General features: G+C 38.7%; 6 protein-coding genes and 1 long non-coding RNA gene across 9 annotated transcripts; 6 read left to right on the forward strand and 1 right to left on the reverse strand.

Moving 5' to 3' along the window:
• Positions 1–810: 810 nt before the first annotated feature.
• Positions 811–4,946, reverse strand: LOC101883964 (uncharacterized). 3 transcript variants are annotated; one of them, XR_012383023.1, is made up of 6 exons: positions 4,893–4,946; positions 4,704–4,765; positions 4,165–4,231; positions 3,314–3,361; positions 3,089–3,203; positions 811–2,497 (listed from the first exon to the last, which is right to left on the reverse strand). It is a non-coding gene; the product is annotated as an uncharacterized lncRNA (long non-coding RNA). The 3 variants fall into 3 exon arrangements; XR_662062.4 differs by having other exon boundaries at positions 3,314–3,366; XR_012383022.1 differs by lacking the exon at positions 4,704–4,765 and having other exon boundaries at positions 3,314–3,366.
• A 3,712-nt stretch (positions 4,947–8,658) lies between these two features.
• On the forward strand, positions 8,659–9,319 carry hist1h2a7 (histone cluster 1 H2A family member 7). The gene has a single exon (NM_001386399.1). The coding sequence runs from the start codon at positions 8,693–8,695 to the stop codon at positions 9,077–9,079; it is 387 nt and encodes a 128-aa protein (NP_001373328.1). The 5' UTR covers positions 8,659–8,692; the 3' UTR covers positions 9,080–9,319.
• A 1,603-nt stretch (positions 9,320–10,922) lies between these two features.
• Positions 10,923–11,304, forward strand: LOC137496138 (histone H4). The gene has a single exon (XM_068222532.1). The coding sequence runs from the start codon at positions 10,958–10,960 to the stop codon at positions 11,267–11,269; it is 312 nt and encodes a 103-aa protein (XP_068078633.1). The 5' UTR covers positions 10,923–10,957; the 3' UTR covers positions 11,270–11,304.
• A 908-nt stretch (positions 11,305–12,212) lies between these two features.
• Positions 12,213–13,225, forward strand: si:dkey-23a13.16. Its single transcript, NM_001386719.1, has one exon. The coding sequence runs from the start codon at positions 12,509–12,511 to the stop codon at positions 12,881–12,883; it is 375 nt and encodes a 124-aa protein (NP_001373648.1). The 5' UTR covers positions 12,213–12,508; the 3' UTR covers positions 12,884–13,225.
• Positions 13,226–16,027: 2,802 nt separating this feature from the next.
• Positions 16,028–16,741, forward strand: si:dkey-23a13.17. Its single transcript, NM_001386726.1, has one exon. The coding sequence runs from the start codon at positions 16,065–16,067 to the stop codon at positions 16,683–16,685; it is 621 nt and encodes a 206-aa protein (NP_001373655.1). The 5' UTR covers positions 16,028–16,064; the 3' UTR covers positions 16,686–16,741.
• Positions 16,742–17,339: 598 nt separating this feature from the next.
• Positions 17,340–18,122, forward strand: LOC137496131 (histone H3). The gene has a single exon (XM_068222523.2). It carries the CDS (start codon positions 17,377–17,379, stop codon positions 17,785–17,787), a length of 411 nt encoding a protein of 136 aa, XP_068078624.1. The 5' UTR covers positions 17,340–17,376; the 3' UTR covers positions 17,788–18,122.
• A 1,828-nt stretch (positions 18,123–19,950) lies between these two features.
• On the forward strand, positions 19,951–20,713 carry zgc:163040. Its single transcript, NM_001089569.2, has one exon. It carries the CDS (start codon positions 19,978–19,980, stop codon positions 20,287–20,289), a length of 312 nt encoding a protein of 103 aa, NP_001083038.2. The 5' UTR covers positions 19,951–19,977; the 3' UTR covers positions 20,290–20,713.
• The last annotated feature ends 4,424 nt before the right edge of the window (positions 20,714–25,137 follow it).

Here is a 25,137-nt window from a genome sequence, read left to right on the forward strand (position 1 = left end):
TGAGCAGAACTCATGGTTGTGGTTTCAACTAGGTCTTATAATCATGTAGACGTTACAGTTGGTTTTGAAAGACATATTTCATCGTTGATATTAAAACAGTGACAATGTCTGGTAGAGGAAAGGGCGGTAAAGGTCTTGGGGAAGAAGGCGCTAAGCGGCACCGAAAGGTTCTCTGTGATAATACCTATCCAGGGAATCACCTAACCCGCTATTCGTCTTCTTGCTCGGCATGGTGGTGTGAAGCGAATTTCGGGCTTGATCCACGAGGAGACGCGCGGTGTGTTAAAGGTGTTTCTGGAGAACGTGATTCGTGATGCTGTGACCTATACTGAACACGCTAAAAGAAAGACCGTCACCGCTATGGATGTTGTGTATGCGCTAAAGCGACAAGGACGTATACTGTACGGGGGTCTGTTCTTCGTACGTGGATTACTCAGTTAGCTGGATTTGGATATTGACGATTTGACAGGATCCAGGATCGTTTCGTTCTTCAAAGCTGATCCGAGAGTTGTTGTCATGGCAACAGTTCTGCTACACTCTAAAAACTGCTGGGTTGAAAACAACCCAATTTGGGTTGTTTTGGTAACCCAGCGCTGGGTAAAAAAGGGACAAACCCAACGCTGGGTTACTTTAACCCAGCAAGTTGGGTTACAAGTTTAACCCAGCATGCTGGGTTGTGATTTTAACCCAACTATTAGTTAAAAATTACTACACTGCTGGGTTGAATGTAACCCAAAATGGGTCAGAAATTTAATCTAGAAACTGATGATTAAAATCACTAAAATAAAAACAATTCTACAGCAATACATAGTTGTTCAGTAATGGAATTTTATTTATGACAAAAGATAAAATGTGTCCAAATGAATTTGAGATTTTTCCCATCTGCACCTCAGCATTAACCCTTTGACTGCCTGCTCTACCAAATGGTTGACCTCGTTTTTACTGTTTTAAATAATGACTGTTAAAGTCATAAGAAAAAATTGGTCTTACACATAATTTTTCAGATTTTTCATAATTCTGGTACTTTTACCATAAACATACATATCAATCATTTGGTAGAGGTTGATATTTTAGAAATTATAACATGTGTTAAAATGTACTGATTGTGTTCAATAGCGACATTAGCAGTTGAGAAATGCAATCCAATTTTTTTTCTTGAAAGGGTTGTTAAAGGGTTAAGACGATTTCTGTGAAAATTTATCAAACTGTATCACAGAAACACTGACTAAAGTTCAGTAACAATGCATCAGACTGAAATCAGACAAATTACCTTAAGAAAATGCATATTTGAAATACATTCAAAAACATTTGCATCATTTATAAATCAGGAATCATCAGTAAGGCAATTGCAATGTTATTGCAGAGTAGAGAAAAACAATAGTATAAGGAAGTAATAATGAAAATGCATCTAAATGACTGAAGTCAGAAAGTAATTTGAGCACAAACATCAACATATTCTCATATAAATCATCAACTGCAATGCAGAAAAAAATATGTGAAAGTAATAATGAAAAGGCATCAAACAGCTTGAAAAAACAAAACAAACAATAAAAACTAAGAAAATACAAATTTTATATTAAGAAAAAATAAGAAAACATTTTATAACTTTCCCTTTAACAATTATGTGCAAACATCAATATATGAGCTATAAAGCAATCATCAGTAAGGATGATCAAGTTCAATGTAAATGCAGTTTTGAAGAAAAAAGAGATATAAAAGTTAAAATGAAACCTGAGGATGGAAGCATTTTAAAACAAATTTGAAATAGGAAAACTTTTTTTAACTTTTACTCGAACAATCATGTGCAAACATCAATCCTGAGATATAAAAGAGTCTGTAAGAAACATTAGTTGCAATGTAACTGCAGTGTAGAGTGTCTTAAAAAATATCTAGTCCATTATTATGTGCCGTCATCATAGCAAAGAGAAAAGAAATCAGTTATTAGAAATGAGTTATTAAAACTATTCTTTAGAAATGGGTGTCATGGTGGCACAGTGGGTAGTACGATTGCCTCACAGCAACAAGGTCGGTGGTTTAAGCCTCAGCTGGGTCAGTTGGTGTTTCTGTGTGGAGTTTGCATGTTTTCCCCGTGTTCGTGTGGGTTTTCTCTGGGTGCTCCTTTTCCCCCACAATCCAAAGTACAAGTTAAAGAACACAGAATCCAAGGAAGCAGTGAGGTCACAGTATTAATGATTACTGTTTGTCAGCAAAAATTAATGCTAGCAGAACCCTTACTGCTAGTGTCTCCTCCCCAGGATGTCCATAAACCACAGTCTGCCACACCAGGGAACACTGCTTGGGGTAGTTCACACCAAAGATGTAGAATGCTTTATAGCAAACGTCCACTTTGGCAAGTAATGTACTTTGCAATAATAAATGGCACAGCACGTGAGCAAAGGCTTGAAAGAAGTGGTGGTCTCCAAGGATGAGAACATGAGGAAACTCAATAGATTCTTGAATTCAATGGATGAAGATACTCAGCAATATTGGTCCCAATCTGAAAAAATAAATAGAAGTAAGATTTATTAAAAACTCAAAAGTGTAAAAGTTAAATATCTTTAGAGTTAACTTTAGAACACCTAAAATACCTTTAGAAGCAATTAAGGCCATAACACACCAAGCTATCAGCCAGTGTTGGCATTAGTTAACCACTGACCATGGCACCATGCTGCAATTTTTTGGCCCGAGTGAAGATGACAATGCAACAACAGGTTTGCCTAAGGAACTTTTTTTAATAAGTAATAGTAAGGCAAGATGAGCATTTGAAATTATTAAGTATTTAATTGTGTTTTCTTAATGAGAATAGATAAGACCCTTCTTCCTGAGCTGGGACTGTTTGCAACCGTATTTGTATAATTTGAAGCCGCATTTAAATTTTCTTTAAAAACTTCAAAAATGAGGCACAATCTCAGTTCAAGATGGATAAAATTGCTGAAATATTTTCCTAAAAAAAAAATCTTTCTGACTGAAGAAAGAATGACATGAACATCTTGGGTGACATCTTTTTATGTTTTACGCAGCAGATGCCCTTTCAACTGCAACCCATCACACTCTCATTTACACACACACTATGGACAATTCAGCTTACCCAATTCAGCTACACCGCATGTCATTGGACTGTGGAGGGGAAACCCATCCAAGGCTCAACCAGCGACCATCTTGCTGTGAGGCGACAGCACTACCCACTGCGCCCCCATGCCACCCTAATAACAAACATAAAAATAACATTTTCATTGTTAATAAAATAACTAAGACAATCATTATGCATTAAATGCATCATTATGCATCGAGAAACCTTTAATTGAATCCTTACCCTCTGAATTGTATTCAAATTGACCTAAAAACGAGGAAAGGTTCGCTCCTGTGCTAAAAATAAAACAAGAGAATGTCACTGGTTGCATGAACAGCAGATTTTAAAAAATAACCAGACAAAAACAAATTGGCATTAGAGTTCAATCTCTCAGTTTAAAGTGTTGAAGTGGCTAATGATTACTAGGGCTGCCCCCTAATAATTGAATAACCATTAGTCAACTAAAAATTTATTATTCATTCATTCATTTTCTTTTTAGCTTTGTCGCTTTATTAATCTGGGGTAACCACAATGGAATGAACCACCAACATATCCAGCATAAGTTTTATGCAGCGAATGCCCTTTCAGCTGCAACCCATCACTGGGAAACAAATACTCATTCACACACATACACCATTGACAATTTAGTCTACTTAATTCACCTTTACCATGTCTTTGGAAACCGGGGCACCTGGAGGAAACCCACGCGAACACGGGGAGAACATGCAAACTCCACACAGAAAGGCCTATTGACCCAGCCAAGGATCGATCAAGTGACCTTGTTGCTATGAGGCGAATGTGCTACCCACTAGTTGCAGAAAAAAAGTCCACACTGGCAAAGTCAATGTATGCTGCATGAATCCGCTGTGTAAAAAATATGCTGGATAAGTTGGCGGTTCATTCCGCTGTGGCGACCCCAGATTAATAAAGGGACTGAGTCAAAAAGAAAATGAATTAATGAATAAATGGTTTATTAATAAATCTGTAATTATTCAACTAATGCTTCAAATGAACATCACAAGTCAACCAGACAAATGTTTAGACAAGGGCAGCCCTAATGATTACAATGAACCAAGTAAAATATTATTACATACCTTCAAATGTGGGGATTAACTCCTCAAGATTGCATTCTTTTAGTTTGATTTTCACGCAATTATCCATCTGAAAAAGAATAACAGATAAAAGCGTTTAAGCAAAATTAAGTAAAAAAAGATCATGTTAGCCAAAAGTCACTATATCACAAAAATACTCCTAAATGATAATAATTATCCAGGGTGTCACATAAAACGGTGGTCAAACTTTTTCTTTTTGCAGTCGAAGATGATTAGGTTGGAATTAGCCTTAGCTCAGACATTTCCGTTAGCATGAAACGACCCTTACATACAGGATTAATTAAAGATAGCTCGAATCACGTCTAGAATGTAAAATGCTCATAGTAAATTAATAACATTTGCTATTCAATGTACAGATGTACAGCTAAACAAAATGTTCATGCAGAGCAGGACAATTATTGTATATATTTTGATTAAAAAAAAACATTGTTAGAAGCTGAATTCAACACTTATGCATCAAAGTATTGTCACAAAAATCCATGAACAAACTTAAGAAATACAAGAGTAAAAATACTACTTACTGCTTTACAGTTAACACCCCAGAAAGATCACAAATCACAGTAACGTTACTTACTGTCATCACCTAGCCAACATAAAAATCTGTGTCATTCAAAAGGCATTTTATTACAATAAAAAGCTCCTAAATTATCCTAGGTGTTGTGTTTATAAAGTGGTCATCAAACATGCTTCACGTTAGTTTCATTAGTTACCTTATACTTTTCGAGCTCCTTCCGATGCCATGCGCGCTTACCCGTCCACCGATCAACAGGTCGGGCGTGAGGCGAGCACAGGTCGCCGTTAGGCGGAGAAACAGGTCCGGAGAAACAGGTCCGGAGAAACACGTCGCCGTTAGGCGGAGAAACAGATCCGGAGAAACAGGTGGCTCGTCAGGCGGACTCGGAGCAACAGTTCAGCCATAAGGCGAGCACAGGTCAGCGTGAGGCGGAGCAACAAGTCGGCCATCAGGCGGAGAAACAGAAAAAAAAGCGCGTGTATATTATACTAAGTAAACTAAGTGTGTTATTTCTTATGAAAATTGTTAAATACACACTAAATAACTTACTTCTCACACAGAATTTCACTCGCTTCCCCTCAAAGACAGCGCAAAGAAAATGGCGGTTTCTCACGTTGATGTCCCTGCATGTTGACGTGACGTGCGTGCTCTCTTTCACGTCCGCGTTCCCAACCCAGCACTGCTGGGTTATAGATAAAGATCGATTTTCAACCCAAATTGGGTTGAATCAACCCAATTTTGTTACCCAGCAGTCTCAACCCAGCATTTGGGTTAAAAAACCAACCCAGCGTTTTTTAGAGTGTAGGTCAAACCTGATCGGGAGCAGGTTCAATTCATATAAACAGGATTAGATTGGCTTACTTCAAGCAAAGATAATACAGAATGTATGTTCCGAATTCTGATATTTTCTTACAGTAGTAGTTATATATACACTTGGGAAAATGGTACATATTTTTACCTATATATATATATATATATATATATATATATATATATATATATATATATATATATATATATATATATATATATATAAAGTTATAGTCATTAATAAAATAAATAAAGTTATACATATTAATAAAACTTATGCAATCTGCACCCTCGAAATGAAAGTACAAAGACTGCCATCTGGTGCAAAGAGAAAACTTATTGATATGAACTTTTTAGATCGCTTTAGTACAAATTGTGTATAATAGAAATGCACAATATGTGACTTTTTTTTAAAGCAATTATACATTTATGCAGTCATAAACATATTTTGATAGTTAATATGCCAGTGATTTGATGCTTCACAAAAGTTGCAGACACCTTTACCAATATGAAAATGCTTTTGTAAACAACCAGTTATTCTTTACACCGATTAAAAAACGGCTACTATAAAGAAAATCTTTTCTAAATTCTTGCATTGAAATACATGATGAATACTCTTGTCTTGACACATGAAAGTGTAAAGCCTGCAGCTCACAACAAATGTGTAAAGTTCTTGCGTGTCATATTTAACAAACCGTCGACTGCTAATTTGATGTAATTTTGCTCACATGGATAATTGAATATTAATCAGATGATGTCATTACGCTGCTGTGCTGTCAGCCAATCGTTGCATTGCTGATCATGATTTCGAGGATCGATAGATCTGTCCTTCACAACACACGCAGCGATCTCAGATCAGTTCATCCAGACATTCTAATCTGATTCGCGAACTTGTTTGAAGAACCAAATTAGCGAGAGATCAGTTATCAAGATGAAAAGATCCAGGATCTGCCAATAATCTTAGATCATTTAAGCGAGGTACGAAGAACGGACCCCGGGTTTGGCGGTTATGGGCTTCTGATACAAACATTCATAACGGCTCTTTTAGGAGCCACACACACTAAGAACAAGTTTCCGTATGCTAATTTATATTACGTTATGCAAAAACACGCTAGTTTCTAACGATACTATAAAATCAGTGTCAATGTGGCCTTTAAATTTTTCATGCAGTTACAAATATGAACGTTAAATATAACTCCAGTAATTATCAATAAGCGCCATGTTTGTACAAGATTATATTTTTTCTGCCAGAAACAAAAAAAAGAAAAAAACGCAGGGTGGATAGGGTGGCAACTGTCGATGGGAGGGATTAATTTTAAAGCATTTTAGTGGCTGTCCTTTGTGTAAAGAAAGGTTAAATTTCTCCAATGAACTCACTCTATGGGCGGGGTCATGAAGACACCCAATCGCAATCCTCCGTTTTTCCGCTTTCAAATTAGCATAGGACAGGGTATAAAATCCCCCGATTTGTATAAACGTTTACGTTACTCTGAGGAAAATTAAGTTCTTACACCATGCCTGAACCAGCGAAGACCGCACCTAAGAAGGGCTCAAAGAAAGCGGTGACTAAAGCCGCTGGTAAAGGAGGAAAGAAGCGCAAGAGGACAAGAAAGGAGAGCTATGCCATCTACGTGTACAAGGTGCTGAAGCAGGTTCATCCTGACACTGGAATCTCCTCAAAGGCGATGGGCATCATGAACTCGTTCGTCAACGACATTTTCGAGCGCATCGCCGGTGAGGCTTCCCGTCTTGCTCATTACAACAAGCGCTCCACCATCACATCGAGAGAGATCCAGACCGCCGTGCGTCTGCTGCTGCCCGGGGAGCTGGCCAAACACGCCGTATCTGAGGGCACAAAGGCCGTCACTAAGTACACCAGCTCCAAGTAAAGCGCCGAGTCATCTACTGCTACCCAAAGGCTCTTTTAAGAGCCACCCATACTGTCTTTAAATGAGCTTATCTTAAACGTGTTATTTGTTTACTCGCAAAATTCACATCGAAGCACAAACTCTGGCTTAAGTGCTAGAATATTAATGGTCTTCAAACATATATACGGATGTGTACGTACTTCGTCTATTAATAATTAACTTGTAAAGTAATGTTTTCTGTGTTTTGCTATATGTAGTGTGATAGATGAAGAAAGCAGGAAGCTTGTAATCATTGGCTTGCATGGTCTTTGTTTTTCGGCATTCATGGAAATATCATTTTTATTTTCGAATAAAGAAACTCAAAGGTTTAATCACTCTAGGATCAGTAAATAGTGATTGTTTATTTCATTGTCTTATGGGAACTAGGAGACCAACTAAAGGTGCAATAACTGGCAGCTTCAGATATCGTTAATGCGATGGAGAACAGGAGAAAGCAGAAAGGCTTTAATCTCTTTTGCAATTTCTTCAGTAAACTTAAATTGTTCTGAATACTGTATTGTTTGAGTTTCCACTGAAAATGCTACATGAGCTAAACGTTTCCTTCCTTTGGTGAGCAGGACCACAATGATTACACTATGTTTTCCTAATGATCACTGACTGACCACTTTGTCAAGATTGTGTATTATACATTTTATAATTTTTAGACTTTGGGTTCAATAATAAACTAACCAGAACATAACTTACTTTTACAACTTTGGGATTTTAATGGAAGCTGGCATCTTTTTTGTTGCATTACGTAATTATTTTGACTATATACACTTATAAAGTGTTTATTTCTTAGACCGATTATTGAATCTATGTAGCTCAATACTGTTAGACTCAACCGAAAACCATAAAAAGCAGTATATTTTAGGATTATCTTTGTTTTGTTGTTTTTGTCAGCTTTAATTAATTTTATTTAGTATATTTTTGGTTAATTAAGTGTTTTTTATGTAGATACACTTCCCCACTCCTTTTGACTCTTTATCCCAGTCTTGTCAAAGGTTTATAACTGCAGCTTTTTTATTTTTAGTTTTGCATGATGGGGGTTTAGCCTAAAACATTTATTCTAACGCATAGACTTAAATGTCTAGATGTTACAGAACAAAGGCAGAAAAAAATAGCAAAGAGCGCGGGTCTTGCGATTTGGAGGGAAGTGCAGTGATTGGTTTTCAACTGAAACATATTCTGACCAATAGGCGAGAGGTAGGTTGGCTTTAAAAGCTGATTGTCGCACCTCTAGGAGTATTCGTTGATTCCTGAGACCCAACTGAGCAACATGAGCGGAAGAGGCAAGACCGGAGGAAAAGCCCGCGCTAAGGCCAAGACTCGCTCCTCCAGGGCGGGCCTGCAGTTCCCAGTTGGTCGCGTTCACAGACTTCTCCGCAAGGGTAACTACGCTCAGCGCGTCGGTGCTGGAGCTCCAGTGTACTTGGCCGCTGTGCTCGAGTATTTGACCGCTGAAATCCTGGAGTTGGCTGGAAACGCTGCTCGGGACAACAAGAAGACTCGCATCATTCCCCGACACCTTCAGCTGGCGGTGCGCAATGATGAGGAGCTGAACAAACTTTTGGGCGGAGTGACCATCGCTCAGGGCGGCGTGTTGCCCAACATTCAGGCAGTGCTGCTGCCCAAGAAGACCGAGAAGGCCGCCAAAGGCAAATAAATTTTAATTCGGATTTCATTTACCCAAAGGTTCTTTTAAGAACCACCCACTTACTCCTCAAAAAGCAATTTACTTGCCACTGTTAATTATAGTTAAATGCACTTATTTTGATACGTTTATTGAAAATAAGTGTTCGTGGGATCTTCAAACGTATGTAACGCGAGTTTCTTTAAAATGTAGTTTTCTTTGGAGAACTATTTCCCCCAACTTTAGTCGATTTAACATCTTCGACTGGCGTTTTAATGCGTTTTGAACACCAAAATAAGAGTAGTTTGAACTGAAATGTTTACAGTTTCAGAAGTAGTAAACTTTTTCAGAAGTAGTAAACTTTTTTTAGTAAACTTAAACTTTTCAGATTAAATGGTTACCAGAAAGGAAAATACATCAACAAAAATCACAAAGAAAAATTTCTTGGGTTTCAAATGCTTTAAGACTATATATTTTTTGTGCAATAAAAGTTCCAATTATTGGATTCTTAAAGTCTTATTTCAAAAACAAAGATTTAGGCCTCACGCAAAGTATTAACTGAAATTTTGTCTTGTAGGTCTTAAATGATAAGTTTTCATTTTTCCTTTTGCCAGTCTTCTTGATGTTTTCTTTAAAACATTTGGCCTTCAAATAAATAATAAAAATATAATATGGAAAAAATAGTTGTATGTCTGGCATTTTGTTCATGGTTTTTAAGTCTTAAATTGGACTTTGTGAAAACCCTAAATTAGGTGAATCAGAAAGCAACATTAGCTAAATTAAGCTGAACTGCAATCATTTATTTTTTTAATAAAATGTGTAACATTAAGTATTTTATGAATTCTGCTCTTTCAGTGTATTTGTTACTATTGGTTTACTTGTTTATTATGTAACAGTCTGCATGTGTTTTTAAATTTGGGACTTGTGGTTGTAATGGGGAAGAAAGAGTATGGACAAGTTCTGTACATCTTCAATGGACTGAGTAAACAAAAGCTTCATCTTGCTTTCCCTTATGAAATTGAGACCATTATTGCAATAATGGGTGCCTCTGAAAAGTGCTGAAGACCTAAATGATGTGTCAGATGGTGATATGAAGACTTTCAGAAAAGGGAAAAAAATAGTGCGAGACTGATATCGGCAGACAGAGGAGACCACGATGTCAAATGTACTCTCTTGCCCCCACTGCATTACAAACACCTCACATAAACAGTATTTCATGTTTCGTAATACTATCTACAAATAAATGCATATATAGGCCTAAATACATATGAATGTGTATTTTTTAAATCTATAAATAAAAATATTAAAGGCTTTCAAGGATTTTGGAAGCTGGTGATGAAGGGGTGGCGCTGTGGGTAGCACAATCGCCTCATAGCTAAAAGGTTGCTATTTCGAGCGCCAGCGGGGTCAGTAGGCATTTCTGTGTGGAGTTTGCATGTTCTTCCCGTTTTTCCGTGGGTTTCCTCCTGGTGCTTCGGTTTCCCCCACAGTCCAAACACATGTGGTATAGGTGAATTGAATGTATAAATTGTATGTGTGTAAACGCAAGAATGTATGAGTGTTTCCCAGTGTTGGGTTGTGGCTGGAAAGGCATCCGCTGTGTAAAACGATGGATAAGTTGCCGGTTTGGTGACCCCTGATTAATAAAGGGACTAAACCAAAAAGAAAATGGATAAAGATGCTGATGATTGAAAAAGGTCCATTGCCAAAAACTTGTATATTACTATTATATTTAAAGCATTTTGGGTGAACTGTCCTTTTAAATGCAATTATTTAAAAAGATTGACACGCCTAATGTGGCGTTGTAGCTCCGCCTTACGGGTTTCAACTAGGTCGTCTAAGCGACTGTAAAAGTTCTACGGTGTTGCGCTAATGTACATTTCTGAATCTGAGTTGTAATAGTTGCGAATCATGTCTGGCAGAGGTAAAGGCGGCAAAGGACTGGGAAAAGGAGGCGCTAAGCGTCACCGTAAAGTTCTGCGTGATAACATCCAGGGAATCACCAAACCCGCCATCCGTCGTCTCGCTCGCCGTGGTGGAGTCAAGCGTATCTCTGGTCTGATCTACGAGGAAACCCGCGGTGTGCTCAAGGTGTTCCTTGAGAACGTGATCCGTGACGCTGTTACCTACACTGAGCACGCCAAGAGGAAGACCGTGACCGCCATGGATGTAGTTTACGCGTTGAAACGACAGGGACGCACTCTGTACGGGTTCGGCGGTTAAACGTCTACGATCAGTCCATTAACTAAAGGCTCTTTTAAGAGCCACCCACATTTTCATAAAAGAGGATTTTGTGTCGTTTAATTTCAGTTTTAATGTACTTGTGGTCAGGTTTATGTTCAAGTTAAAATTTATCGTATATTTAAACTAACTGGAAGGTACCTGTTTTAGTGAGGAAACATGGGGGGGTTTGAAAGGAGCTTGAATGTAGTGTGAATTTTATTTTGAACTGTATGCGTCATACTGACAAACTTTTATTATGAAAATTTATCTGCCTGAGTCAGTAGTTCCGGTGAAAAAGTTCAAGCTAAAAGAGCGGGTGGAGATCGCTACTTTACTGAAGACTCGTTACATAAGGGTTAATATTGTTTGCATAAGCACTCTCAGAAGAGGCGCAAGCTTATGCCGAGTTCAGACCGCGTGATTTTAGCCTCGATTTGACCCGCCGACATGTTTTTTAGTGTTTGCAGAATGCTGTGTATATTGTGATTTTAGCCTTGTGTGAAAGCATTTAGGATATAATAGTAAGCAGCTAAGTTTGCATTAAGCTAATTCATGCACTATTGTATTAATGTATTTGTTGTATTCTGTTCAGCTTTTACGTTGGTGTTTGATTTAAAAAAATAATAAAACCATCAGTTAAACTTTACCATCTATCGGGAAGGACATTAGCCGTGAATGTTTTACCATATTTTTTCTACCATAAATATTAGATTTTTAGACTTTTTAAAATGTCCAACCGTATAATTCTGTTTTCTAATTGTGTGTGTGTGTGTGTGTGTAAAACTACACAAAAAGACTAGTCCAGTCACATGGAATAACGCGTACTGTATAAATGAGGCTGTTCTTTTGTTTGCACAAGTCTCTATGAAATTATAATTAATTTAAAAAGGCGCTTGTTTGTAGCTATTAGCATCAGTTATTTATTTAGTTTTTTTTTTTTCATTCTATGAAAATTTAGTGTTCTAAAAATATATAATTTTGAGCGGGAAAATAAAACGACGAATGACCATTCTCTATGCGGAAGTGATTCAAGGGCGGGGCCTACAGTTTCAAAGCATACAATTGGTAGATTTGCTTGCCTACTGGTCTCCTTTATGACCAATGAAATCAGCTTCACACATTCATTGCGCCAATGCACATATCATAAAAGGCTGGTTGCTCCTTCGAAAATTTACATAAGGGCCTGATAAATAGCCAGCGTTTCGGCGTTAAACCTATTCAGTTCTGCACCGAACAAATATGCCTGAACCAGCAAAGACCGCACCCAAGAAAGGCTCCAAGAAAGCGGTAACTAAAACCGCCGGCAAAGGAGGAAAGAAGCGCAAGAGGACCAGGAAGGAGAGCTATGCAATCTACGTGTACAAAGTGCTGAAGCAGGTCCATCCTGACACCGGAATCTCTTCTAAAGCGATGGGCATCATGAATTCTTTCGTCAACGACATCTTTGAGCGCATCGCCGGTGAGGCGTCTCGTCTCGCTCACTACAACAAGCGCTCCACCATCACATCCAGAGAGATCCAGACCGCAGTGCGACTACTGCTGCCCGGGGAGCTGGCCAAACACGCCGTGTCTGAGGGCACCAAGGCCGTTACCAAGTACACTAGCTCCAAGTAAAGCGCTGAGTCAACTTCTGCAACTCAAAGGCTCTTTTAAGAGCCACCCATATTTTCATCTAAAGAGCTTTTTATTTGATTAGTGGGTTAATAACCGTCATTTCCAATAAGGTCTCCGCTCCGTGTATGCCTAGTGCAAAAGTGGCCAATCCTCTTCCCGGAGAACTACCATCCTGCAGATTTCAATAGCAACCCATATCAAACACGTCTGCTTGACGTCCGTCCTGCCTGCGTTCAGCTCCTAATTAATTGGTTCAGGTCTGTTTGAAATGGGTAGCAACTGAAATTTGCAGGAAGGTGGTTCTCCAAAAGGGTTGGCCACCCCTGGCCTAGAGGCACATCTCCAGGGTTGTTTGTTTGTCTCCCCCTCTCTTAGTTGACTTGCATTTAAGCTGGTACAATTAATGTTTTTTGTATCATTTTATAGTTATTTTGTAACTAATTCAGTTGTAATCATTGCAAATTACTGTCTTGAAATTATTTAATTTCAAGTATTATGATGTGAATTGTTTTTGCTCCATATTGCAATTGTTACGAACTTATACAAGTCTAGGGTTTTTTTTTTTTTTTTTTTTTTTGCTGAAAAGGTGTAACAAAGACCAAAAGTTGGTAAATAATATGAATTAGAGCTAATTTGAAACTAAATAAATAAACGAGGAAAACACACTTTAATCCTCAGCCCCAGAGTGAAGAGTCAACACAAAAGTTTAGAAAACAATCAAGGATTTTTTAATACAGATAAAGAGATTTAACAGAAACTATATCAAAACTGATTTAGTAAAGCCTAAAACAACAAACAGAAAACAGCTAACTATAAGTTCAGAGGACTAGCTTACCTAATGCAAAAAAAAAAAAAAAAAATCAAAGATGAAAATCACTACCACATAGTAGCAGATTTTTAGCTATTATAACAGCTATATATTATATATTATTATATATATTAGGGCTGCTCGATTATGGGAAAAATCATAATCACGATTATTTTGGTCATAATTGTAATCATGATTATTCAAAACGATTATCAGTTGAAGTCAAAATGATTCGCCCTTCTGTGAATTTATTTTTATATATAAATATTTCCCATATTATGTTTAACAGAGCAATTTTTTACACTATTTCCTATAATATTTTTTGTTTAAAGAAAGGCTTATTTGTTTTATTTCAGCTAGAAAAAAATCAGGTTTAAATATTTTGAAACCTATTTTAACAGCTTAATATTATTAGCCCCCTTAAGCAATATATATTATTGCTTATCTGCAGAAGAAACTACTGTTACATTATGACTTGCCTATTTACTGTAATTAAGCCTTTAAATGTAACTTTAAGCTGAATACTAGCATCTTGAAAAAATCTAGTAAAATATAATGTGCTATCATCATAACAAAGATAAAATAAATCATTTATTAGAAATGAGCTATTAAATCTGTTATGTTTAAACTGTGTTTTAAGCATCTTCACTGTAAGAAGAAACTTTAACTACAAAAATCCTTCAGTCAAGAGCAGTGAGTGAATTTTGTCCTTTTGTTGTTTGGTTAATAATAAAAACAGCAGCAGGAATATCGCACGCTGTCACTTTAAGAATAGTGCGGCTCCCATATGGTTTCTCTTTCGCGTGTCTATTGATTCTCAATTTGTTTGTTTATTACACAAATGAGGATTAATATGAATAATCACTAAACACCGTGCATGTACTTGACCATTAAAGTGCTCGCATTAAGATGGCTATAGATGTGCATGTGCTCTGCTGTCTGAGGCTAAGCGCAGCACGCACACACAACAGCACGTGCTCTTTTGTGCTTTTAAAAACATGAATGATGCGCATCCCATGCTGCAAAAGTTACAGTACAGCACATGCTTTTTTTTTTAGTCACTTTCACGTGGAACTGGAAAGGAGGCAGTATATGATGGAATAATCGTTTATCTCAATTAATGGTTTTTCATAATCGTTAGAAGCCGTAATTGAAACCGGATTTTCGATTAATTGCACAGTCCTAATATATATATATATATATATATATATATATATATATATATATATATATATATATATATATATATATATATATATATATAAGGCAGAACTACAATCAGAACAGCTGTAGTTGAGACCAATTCTTAGTTGTAACACCTCCTCCCTCAGAGTAACGTCAAAAAGAAAGTTTACATTATTTCAATAATACTGAAATTAAAGTAGGTTTGAGTATTGAAAGAAATATCCATGTAGTCACTCTTCAAATATTCTGTTTTTGTAACTGTGTCTTATCTTAAGTTGTCCCTGCAAACAGAAGAGCTATATAAAAATAAAATGAAACATAGGACTGTCATACCTCCATACCTCTATACACTTACTTTGTCGAAGCGTTTTCATGACACAGGATAATTGAATCTTTGGACAGCAGACATTATAGACAACTATTAGTGTTTTGCTGCAACAAATACTGTATAATAAACTTTAGATGATTGCTTTGTTGTTTACTGATTTTGCATTATGGAGGTTAATATGCTACACACTGGTGCAGTGTTTAAAAGTACTGAAACATAGTTAAAATACTTTGTAAAACAAGCATTTGCTTCTAGGCAATTGATGAATTATCTAGACTTATAGCTCATATATTATATTATAGCTTATATATTACTATAATATCATTATTGTCGTATAATTTGTAATTTAATATATTAATTCATTTTGTTGTATGATGAGCTACGGTGTGCAGTTTCCTTTGGATTAATAAAGTCTAAACAAACAAACAAACAAACAATAAAATATGAAAGGGTCTTATGTTAAAAAAAGAAAAAGAAATACATTAATAACTCTTACTGCACAACTTGTTTTATTTTTTCCAGGCCGTCTATGCAGAAAAAACAACTTCAGTGAAAGAACAGAGGATAAATGACTCCATATATCTAAAACAAAATTCAGGGCGTCTCCTATTTGAATTCAATGATAAAGCCTTGACCCTCTTCATATCAATAAGGTCTTTGTAGTCTGCTGAAAAATATTTTATTGCACTTGTTTTGCTCTGTGTTTAAACGGAGAAAGCACAAGTTTTGTGTCGAGGCGATTCTCTGAGAGGCGGTGATTGAGTCTACACGGTTCTCATGTGGTAGATAACTTCACAGCGCCGCCCAGCAGAGCTTCATTATTCACTGCTAGTTGTAGGTGAAGGTTCCTTCTCAGAGAAATGGCTGAAACTGCTCCAGCACCCGCTGCCTCACCGGCGAAAGCTCCCAAGAAGAAAGCGGCGTCCAAGCCCAAGAAAGCGGGCCCAAATGTTCGCGACCTCATCGTCAAGACTGTGACCGCATCCAAGGAGAGAAACGGCGTGTCTCTCGCAGCCCTGAAGAAGGCTCTCTCCGCCGGAGGATATGATGTGGAGAAGAACAACTCCCGCGTCAAGACCGCAGTCAAGGCCTTGGTGACTAACGGCACTCTGGCCCAGACCAAAGGCACAGGCGCCTCCGGTTCATTCAAGCTCAACAAGAAGCAAGCCGAGCCCAAGAAGGCAGCCAAGAAAACCGCCGCGAAAGCCAAGAAGCCGGCTGCTAAGAAACCCGCCGCTAAGAAATCTCCAAAGAAGGCAAAGAAACCGGCGGCTACATCTGTGAAGAAGGCGACAAAGAGTCCCAAGAAAGCCAAGAAGCCAGCAGCTGCCAAGAAGGCCACAAAGAGCCCAAAGAAGGCAAAGAAACCAGCAGCTGCCAAGAAAGCAGCCAAGAGCCCCAAGAAGGTGAAGGCAGTCAAGCCCAAAACAGCTAAACCCAAGGCGGCGAAGCCTAAAAAGGCGGCTCCCAAGAAGAAGTAATCGACTATTTATGCTCGATTCTTCCTAAAACCCAAACGGCTCTTTTAAGAGCCACATACATAACAGTAAAGAGCAATATCTCCATGGTCTTAAACAACTGATTATAAAACGGCAATTAAATAAACCATGAACTACATGGTAGTGAAGGTAGACAAATATTCGGAAGCATCCCTTTTCGTTCACGATGAGGAAAACTTTGGTTATCTAAAAAGTTATGTTTCATCCACGTGAATCAATTTACTCACAATTAAATGCCTAAAATACATCAATGGTGGGCGTACAGGTTCAGCACAAACGTATGACGCTTGCTTAAAAGCTTATTGTTTCCATAACATTTCCACTTAAAGCATTCACTCGCATATGGAAATCACAAATAGGAGTTTGCTTATTGTACTCTACACGAAAAAAAGCTAAGAATTGAACAAAAAAGTTACCTGATAAACAAATCTACAAGCTAATAAAAATGTCGTTTCGCCATTACTTTCCATGCAATGAGAGCTTATCCTAAAAAAAAATAACAAAGAAATAAAAGAAATGCACTGCCATTGGTCAGAATTGGCACGTCACACTACGACGTAAATGCAAGAGCCAATCAAACGCCTCAACAACTACTGACCTCCTAATATAAAGCCGAGTCTGCATCCTACCAATATCATTCTACTCTTGAGCTCGAACTGAAAGTGTACTCACAATGGCTAGAACTAAGCAGACCGCCCGTAAGTCCACCGGAGGAAAAGCTCCAAGGAAGCAGCTCGCCACTAAGGCTGCCCGTAAAAGTGCACCGGCAACCGGCGGCGTTAAGAAGCCTCATCGCTACAGACCCGGTACCGTGGCTCTGAGAGAAATCCGCCGTTATCAGAAGTCCACTGAGCTGCTGATCCGCAAACTGCCCTTCCAGCGTCTGGTGAGAGAAATCGCTCAAGATTTCAAGACTGATCTGCGTTTCCAGAGTTCCGCCGTCATGGCCCTGCAGGAGGCCAGCGAGGCTTATTTGGTGGGTCTGTTTGAGGACACAAACCTGTGCGCCATCCACGCCAAGAGAGTCACCATCATGCCCAAAGACATCCAGCTGGCCCGCCGCATCCGCGGAGAGCGCGCTTAAATTCACTGGTGACGCATTAAAAAACCCAAAGGCTCTTTTAAGAGCCACCTCAATGTGTCTAGAAAAGATGCTTTTGTTTTTTTTTTAATGGGTGAAAACAGTACTGTTAATATAGCACGCTTTAATATAGGCAGGTGTTCGCCAGCTGCTTTGTCCCCTAAACCTCCTTATAACAAAAAGCACATCTTGAATAATCAGCATATTTTGCTGAAGAGGTTCTCTACTAGCCATAAAGCTAACTGTTGCGGTCAGCTTGCACACTTTAGCTTAATGCGGTATCAAAGTATTCTTGAATTAAAGTAAAATGTTACATTGATGTTTAATAAATACTATAGCATCATTTTAAAGTACACTATGCTTCAGATACTTGATTGATGAATATTACAACATACTGTAAATTAAAAAGTACAGTATACTTTAGTTTTAACTTCAATAATCTATAATATTCTGTTGTTTATTGCATTCCTTTCTGAAATACCGGAATTAATTTGTTCAGTCATGACATTTTAAGGTATGTTATTTTCAGATAACCACTGATTCTTGTATCACATCCATTGTGGTACGTTCACCTTTCATTTTTATACTTTCTTATCTCTTAGTTTTTTTTTTTACTTTTTGACACTGTTGTGACTGAATAATAAGTAGGGTAGTATATGCTCAATTCAGCCATTTTAGTTTCAGTTGACTTTGCGTTTAACTAAATATTTAATAAACCATTAGACCTCAGAACAATCCATCTAAATGTTGATGTTTTGTGTCTATCCAGGCACGTGCACAGATAGGGCTCAACCTGTTCAGTGCAGATGCCCTTTTTTTCTCTTGTATTAAAAACTGGCCTTCGAAAATGAACAACAGTAAAGTGAAGGAAACATTATCATTAAATATACCCTATAGTTGAAGAGTGCGGTATTGAGTAATATGTTTATATTACTATGGGTTTGCAAAGGCTTTAAAGTTCGACTCAAGTGCTCAGAAGGCAGATAATTGATTTTCATTTACAATAAAATTTTAGTTCAGAGGTGGTAAGTTGTAAAAAAATAATTACATTCAGAATAGGTCCAGATAATACTGAGTCTAAGAGTGATTCGCTAGCATTACTGTTTGTTTTACAAAATTCAAAATGTTTGTAAAGTCAGTATCATCATTTTGATGTATTTGTCCACACGACGTAGTTTGTGTTTGCATTTCCAGCTGTTAAAAATCTTGTGTTGGGTCTGCGTATTCATTTTATATTTTATAAATTATTGAGATTATTAAGTGTTCACAGTTGGGCAGAGAGATAAACTAAATGTACATTCTTCTTCTTCTTCTTTGGATTTTACTGGCGGTTGGCAACCAGACTTATAGGTGCATTACCGCCACCGACTGGAATGGAGTATGGAACTAGTTGAATACTTTCTGAAGTGTATAAATTACATGAAGGGAGAGAAAGGGGGAGGAAATTGTGAGGGGAGGGGGAGAGAGGAAAAAAAAAAAATAAATAAAACAACATTTTTTATACTAGTAATAAAATGTAATAAAAATGGGGGATGGGTGGACTAACAATTCTTCTGATATTATCTCTATATTCTTTCCTCTAACTGGGTTTCTTTAATAAATTTTATTATATCATTATATACCTCACTAGATTTGTTTCCTAATAAACCTGCCAATGTTAAATGCTGAAGATTGCTCTTTTTAACTGACTGAATAAGATCGTTTCGTTCTTTATTATATTTACTACAGTGAAATAAAATATGTTCTATTGTTTCTTGTTGATTACAATGTATACATTGCCCAGTTGGGTGTTTCCCTATTTTATGTAATGTATGATTGAGTCCAGTGTGACCTATTCTCATCCGAGTTATAATACTTCCTTCCCTACGATTTCTGTTCTCCTTCCTCCCAGTTCCAACTTGTTTCTGTATATTATATAAATGTCTACCTGTATCAATGTTATCCCAGTGTACTTGCCATATTGATTGTGCATATGTTCTTATCATGATTTTAGCTTCTGCTTTCTATATGTACATAATTTACATTAACTGTATATAACTGTCGCCTAGGCCTAACCGCTTTTCGGGCCCTCCTAAAGACACGTGACTTCGTGAAGCTCCGCCTATGCTGGTTTCAACTAGGTCCTATAGATGATTGTAAAGGTCGCTTGTGTACAGTTGATGTGTTATTATACGTCGAATTGTCACTGCGATCATGTCCGGAAGAGGCAAAGGCGGTAAAGGACTGGGAAAAGGTGGCGCTAAGCGTCATCGTAAGGTTTTGCGTGATAACATCCAGGGAATCACCAAACCCGCCATTCGTCGTCTCGCTCGCCGTGGTGGAGTCAAGCGTATCTCTGGTCTGATCTACGAGGAAACCCGTGGCGTGCTCAAGGTGTTCCTTGAGAACGTGATCCGTGACGCTGTTACCTACACTGAGCATGCCAAGAGAAAGACCGTGACCGCCATGGATGTAGTTTACGCGCTGAAACGACAGGGACGCACTCTGTACGGGTTCGGCGGTTAGACCCCAACGATCGGTCGTTATATCAAAGGCTCTTTTAAGAGCCACCCACATTGTCATAAAAGAGGCTTTAGACTACTTGATATTTGGTTTCTAGAGTAACTACATATTTTGAAAATTAATATTCCATGGGAAACCAGATAGACGCAGTGAGGAGTGTCGCTGATCAAATCAAAGTCCTACCCTAATTACTTATAGTACTATTGTAATCTGTTCACATCGCTAAAAACCAAAATGATAATCAGAAAAACGTAATAATTGTCCTTTATGTTCTTGTATTGAGTCACTGAGCCACATGGGGGCGCTAGTAGTTACTTTAGGGCCTATAAAAGGGTAAAGGAAGAATGTGTGGGAGGATCATTGTGTTGTCCATGTGGCATGCAGAGCTGTTTGCTGTTTAGCTCTGAAGCTAATAAATCTTGATCTTAAAATCTTCGACTCCTCATGCTTGAGCAAACACTACATCCTTTACAATGTAAATCGATCAAAATATTTTGTAATAAATTCGTTTGCCAAAAAACACTGCAATTTATTAACCTGGAAAGGTTACAGAGTAGTTAAAAGGGCGGGAATAAGGACGCTAGCAAACTCCATTCTATATTCAATGTCAAATAAATGTTATTCAGACTAGAATTAAAATAAAAAAGAATGTAAGGTTCAGAGATTGTATTGACCTTTTTCTTTAAGCATTACTGTTAGAATATGGAAATTTAACTAAATGTGTATATTTTCGCAAAACGGCAGTATATTTAAGTTCATTGTGATTGTTAAAATGTGGCCTTTTCATGCGAGTTTATTTCTGAAAAGACACAGTAAAATCCCCATTAAGGCTAAGGTTAAACTTTTACCACCTGAGCATTTTAGGGCCTACTCACACTATGCCATCCGTACCGTGCCCAGGCCCGTTTCCCGGATCGTTTGAGAAGTGTGAGTGCGCTGAATCGGGCTCAAGCACGGTTCACTTGGCCGGCCCTGGCCAGGTTGGAAGAGGTGTGCCTGAGCGCGGATCACTTGGGCTTTGGCACGGTACGCTTACCTCAAGATGGCGGCGCGTGCAGACGCAGCGGCTCGGAGCTCCCAGATACACAGCAGCGTTTTTGTTTTTTTTTGTCTACTAAGTTTACTCTGCCAGGCGCTAAGCAAACAGCTACACTATGGACGTGCCGAACTACTTAAAATAGGGAACCGCTGTCAGAATTACTCATCTGGAAACTTCAGTTCTATTCCACCGGAGATCTTACTCTCTGGGGAGCTCAGTGGAACGCTCATCATACCGCCTGCAAAGCGCCGGAGACGGCGAAGAGACCGGAAGCAAAAGCGAGGAAAGAGAGCCGGCATACGGGCTAGGCTACAAGCTAACCCAAACAGACCAGCACTTCCGAGTCTCTTTCTTACGAACTCCCGGTCACTCGTGAACAAGATGGACGAAGTAAGACTAAGGATTATTTCACATCGCCTGAACAACTGTGTGATGGTAATCACAGAGACTTGGCTGGATAGCGCTGTCCCCGATGCGGCGATCGAGCTAGCAGGGCGCTCCGTATACCGAGCAGATAGAACGTCCGACTCCGGTAAGAACAAAGGTGGCGGAGTGTGTATATACATAAATAATGACTGGTGTACATCAGCGGACATTATTAGGTCGCACTGCTCACCTGACATCGAATACATGTCACTAAAATGCAGACCGTTTTACACTCCAAGAGAGTTTGCTGCTATTGTTATCACAGCTGTTTACATTCCACCACGGGCTAATGCTAAGCTAGCGCTAGAAGAACTGCATGAAGCTATTAACAGCCAGCTGAATGCATATCCAGAGGGAGCTGTGATTGTAGCAGGAGACTTTAATCATGTGGATTTAAAAACGGTCATGCCTAAACTACACACCAGCATACACTTTCCCACCAGAGACAACAGTATATTGGATCAAGTATACACCAATATCCCAGGAGCTTATAAAGCAGCCCCATCACCTCATCTAGGTTTATCAGACCATATCTCCATACACTTGACTCCGTCCTATAGACCGTTGATCTGCAGAACAAAGCCAACTGTAAAAACGGTGCAAGTTTGGAATGAGGAATCTTCTTCACGCCTACAAGACTGTTTTGAAAACACAGATTGGGACTTGTTTGCGAGTACAGATTTGGAGGAGTATAGTTCATCTGTTTTAGCATATATTGCTTTCTGTACTGACTCTGTGCTAACCACCAAAACCAGCGTGGTGTTCCCGAATCAGAAACCATGGTTTGACAGGAATGTGTGCTCTTTACTGAGAGTGAGGAACGCTGCCTACAGGTCAGGGGACAGGCATGCTTACAGAAATGCCCGAAAAGATCTAAAGAAAGGCATTAAAGCAGCCAAGTACAGATATCAGCAACGGCTGGAGGGACACTTTGAAAACAACAACCCTCGCAGCATGTGGAGGGGCATTAAAGCCCTAACAGACTATAAGAACAACCCCTCATTGTCCAGCCATGATGCCTCGCTTCCTGACACCCTGAACGAGTTTTTCGCACGCTTTGACAGTGACTCCAACAGAATGGAAATCCAGACGGCACCATCACCCACAGAAGAGACGATACCCGTCTTCGAGTGTCACCAGGTGAGATCCACTTTAAGGAGGATCAATATCAACAAAGCAGCTGGTCCAGACAAGGTTTCAGGTCGCACACTTAAGTCTTGTGCTGACCAATTGGCGGGGGTGTTCACCAACATCTTCAATCTGTCTTTAAAACAGGCCATAGTCCCTATGTGCCTCAAATCAACAACCATTGTTCCAGTGCCCAAAAAGCAATCAGTGAAATGTCTGAACGACTATCGACCAGTTGCTCTGACACCCATTATAATGAAGTGTTTTGAGAGACTTATTCTTTCACACATCAAAACAAACATCCCTACTGACCTGGACAGCCTACAGTTTGCTTACTGCAGGAACAGATCAACAGAGGATGCAATCTCAATCACACTTCACACCAGCCTTTCTCATCTGGAACATCCCAACACATATGTTAGGATGTTATTCGTAGATTTCAGCTCTGCATTTAATACCATTGTACCATACAAACTGGTAAACAAGCTGAAAAATTTAGGATTAACCCCTTCACTCTGTTCTTGGATTTTGGATTTTCTCACTAACAGACCACAGAATGTAAGAGTGGGCAACCACATCTCATCCACCATCACCATTAATACAGGAGCACCGCAGGGCTGTGTCCTCAGCCCAGTACTTTTCACCCTATTCACACATGACTGCAAACCCATTCACCCTTCCAACTCTATAGTGAAGTTTGCTGACGACACCACAATAATAGGACAAATCTCAGGTAACAACGAGTCTCACTACAGAGAGGACGTCCAACACCTAATCAACTGGTGTGTCAATAACGATTTGGTTCTGAACACCTCCAAAACAAAAGAGATCGTTGTTGACTACAGAAGAGCAAAAAGGACACCACCAACCCCCCTCCACATAAATGGCGAGGAAGTTGAGAGGGTAAACAACATCAAATTCCTAGGCCTACATCTGACAAAAGATCTCACATGGACCATTAACACCACCCACTTAGTGAAGAAAGCTCAACAGAGACTTTTCTTCTTAAGAAAACTCAAGAAAACAAAAGTACCGACCCAGCTCTTACTAAATTTCTACAGGAGCACGATAGAGAGCATCCTCTGTCACTGCATCACAGTGTGGTACACAAGCTGCACTGCGGAAAACCGGAGAGCTCTATCCCGGACTGTTAAGACTGCACAGAGGATCATAGGAATTAAACTCCCAACCCTCGATACAGTCTACGCTAGCCGCCTACAGAGGAGAGCTAGCAACATCATTAAGGACCCTACTCATCCAGGACACAAACTTTTTGCACTACTCCCATCAGGGAAAAGATATAAAGCAATTAAGACTCGCACAAACAGGCTAAAGAGCAGCTTCTTCCCCAGAGCTGTAGCCTGTGCCACCCCTCCTCTCTGTACACATTAACAATCACCCCCCCCCCCTCCCTCACTCCCTACCTTTCTGATGTTCTGCTGCTAATGCACAAAGACACTTTATGGACATTCATGTTTGCACTCATTTGCCATAATGTAAATACTGTGACTATTACACTTAGTATATTTTTATCTTACATCTTATATTTTTAGTATTATGTCTATTGTTGGTTTTTATGTGACTTATTACATTTAGTATACTTTATCTTGCCTCTTATATTTTAGTATTATGTCTATTGTTTGTTTTTCTCTCTTTTTATGTTGCTGCTGGTCTCTGTGAGTTACCAAACAAATTTCGTTGTACAACTACAATGACAATAAAGTTCTTTACTTTACTTTACTTACTTTACTTGTGTGTGAGTGCAAAATGCGCCAAAGCCCGAAACTGAAAGCGAGACATGACTTTTAAGGGGCTGTTTCATATGGATTTATTAATCATTCTTACTGTTCAGTAAACGCAAACTGCCGTAGTTTATTAAAGACGAGAACTCCTCACAGCACGGCAGCTGCACCTTCAGCAGACCTCCTCATTCCTGCAGCACGAGAGCTTTTTGATTGTTTATGAGCGCAAAAAGTGGCGGATCTGTTCGGCGAAATATCTGACTGCGTGTCATCGCATCCCTAAGGACTGTTTGGCGAAATATTTGACTGCATAACAAATTACTGAAAGGATATAACTAGAGAAATCTCCACTGTGCTACTGGGTGAGAGCGTATGGCAAGCCGTTTTAGCATTTAAATCTTTGTTCTGACTCCATAAATATATTTAGATATATCTCTAATTATATTTTGACTAGTCATAATTATAATTGGACTAGTCAGAATGACAATTAGAGATATCTGCAATTACAATTGTACT

Source organism: Danio rerio, chromosome 7, assembly GCF_049306965.1.
Source record: "Danio rerio strain Tuebingen ecotype United States chromosome 7, GRCz12tu, whole genome shotgun sequence".
In the NCBI taxonomy this organism is placed as follows: Eukaryota; Metazoa; Chordata; class Actinopteri; order Cypriniformes; family Danionidae; genus Danio; species Danio rerio.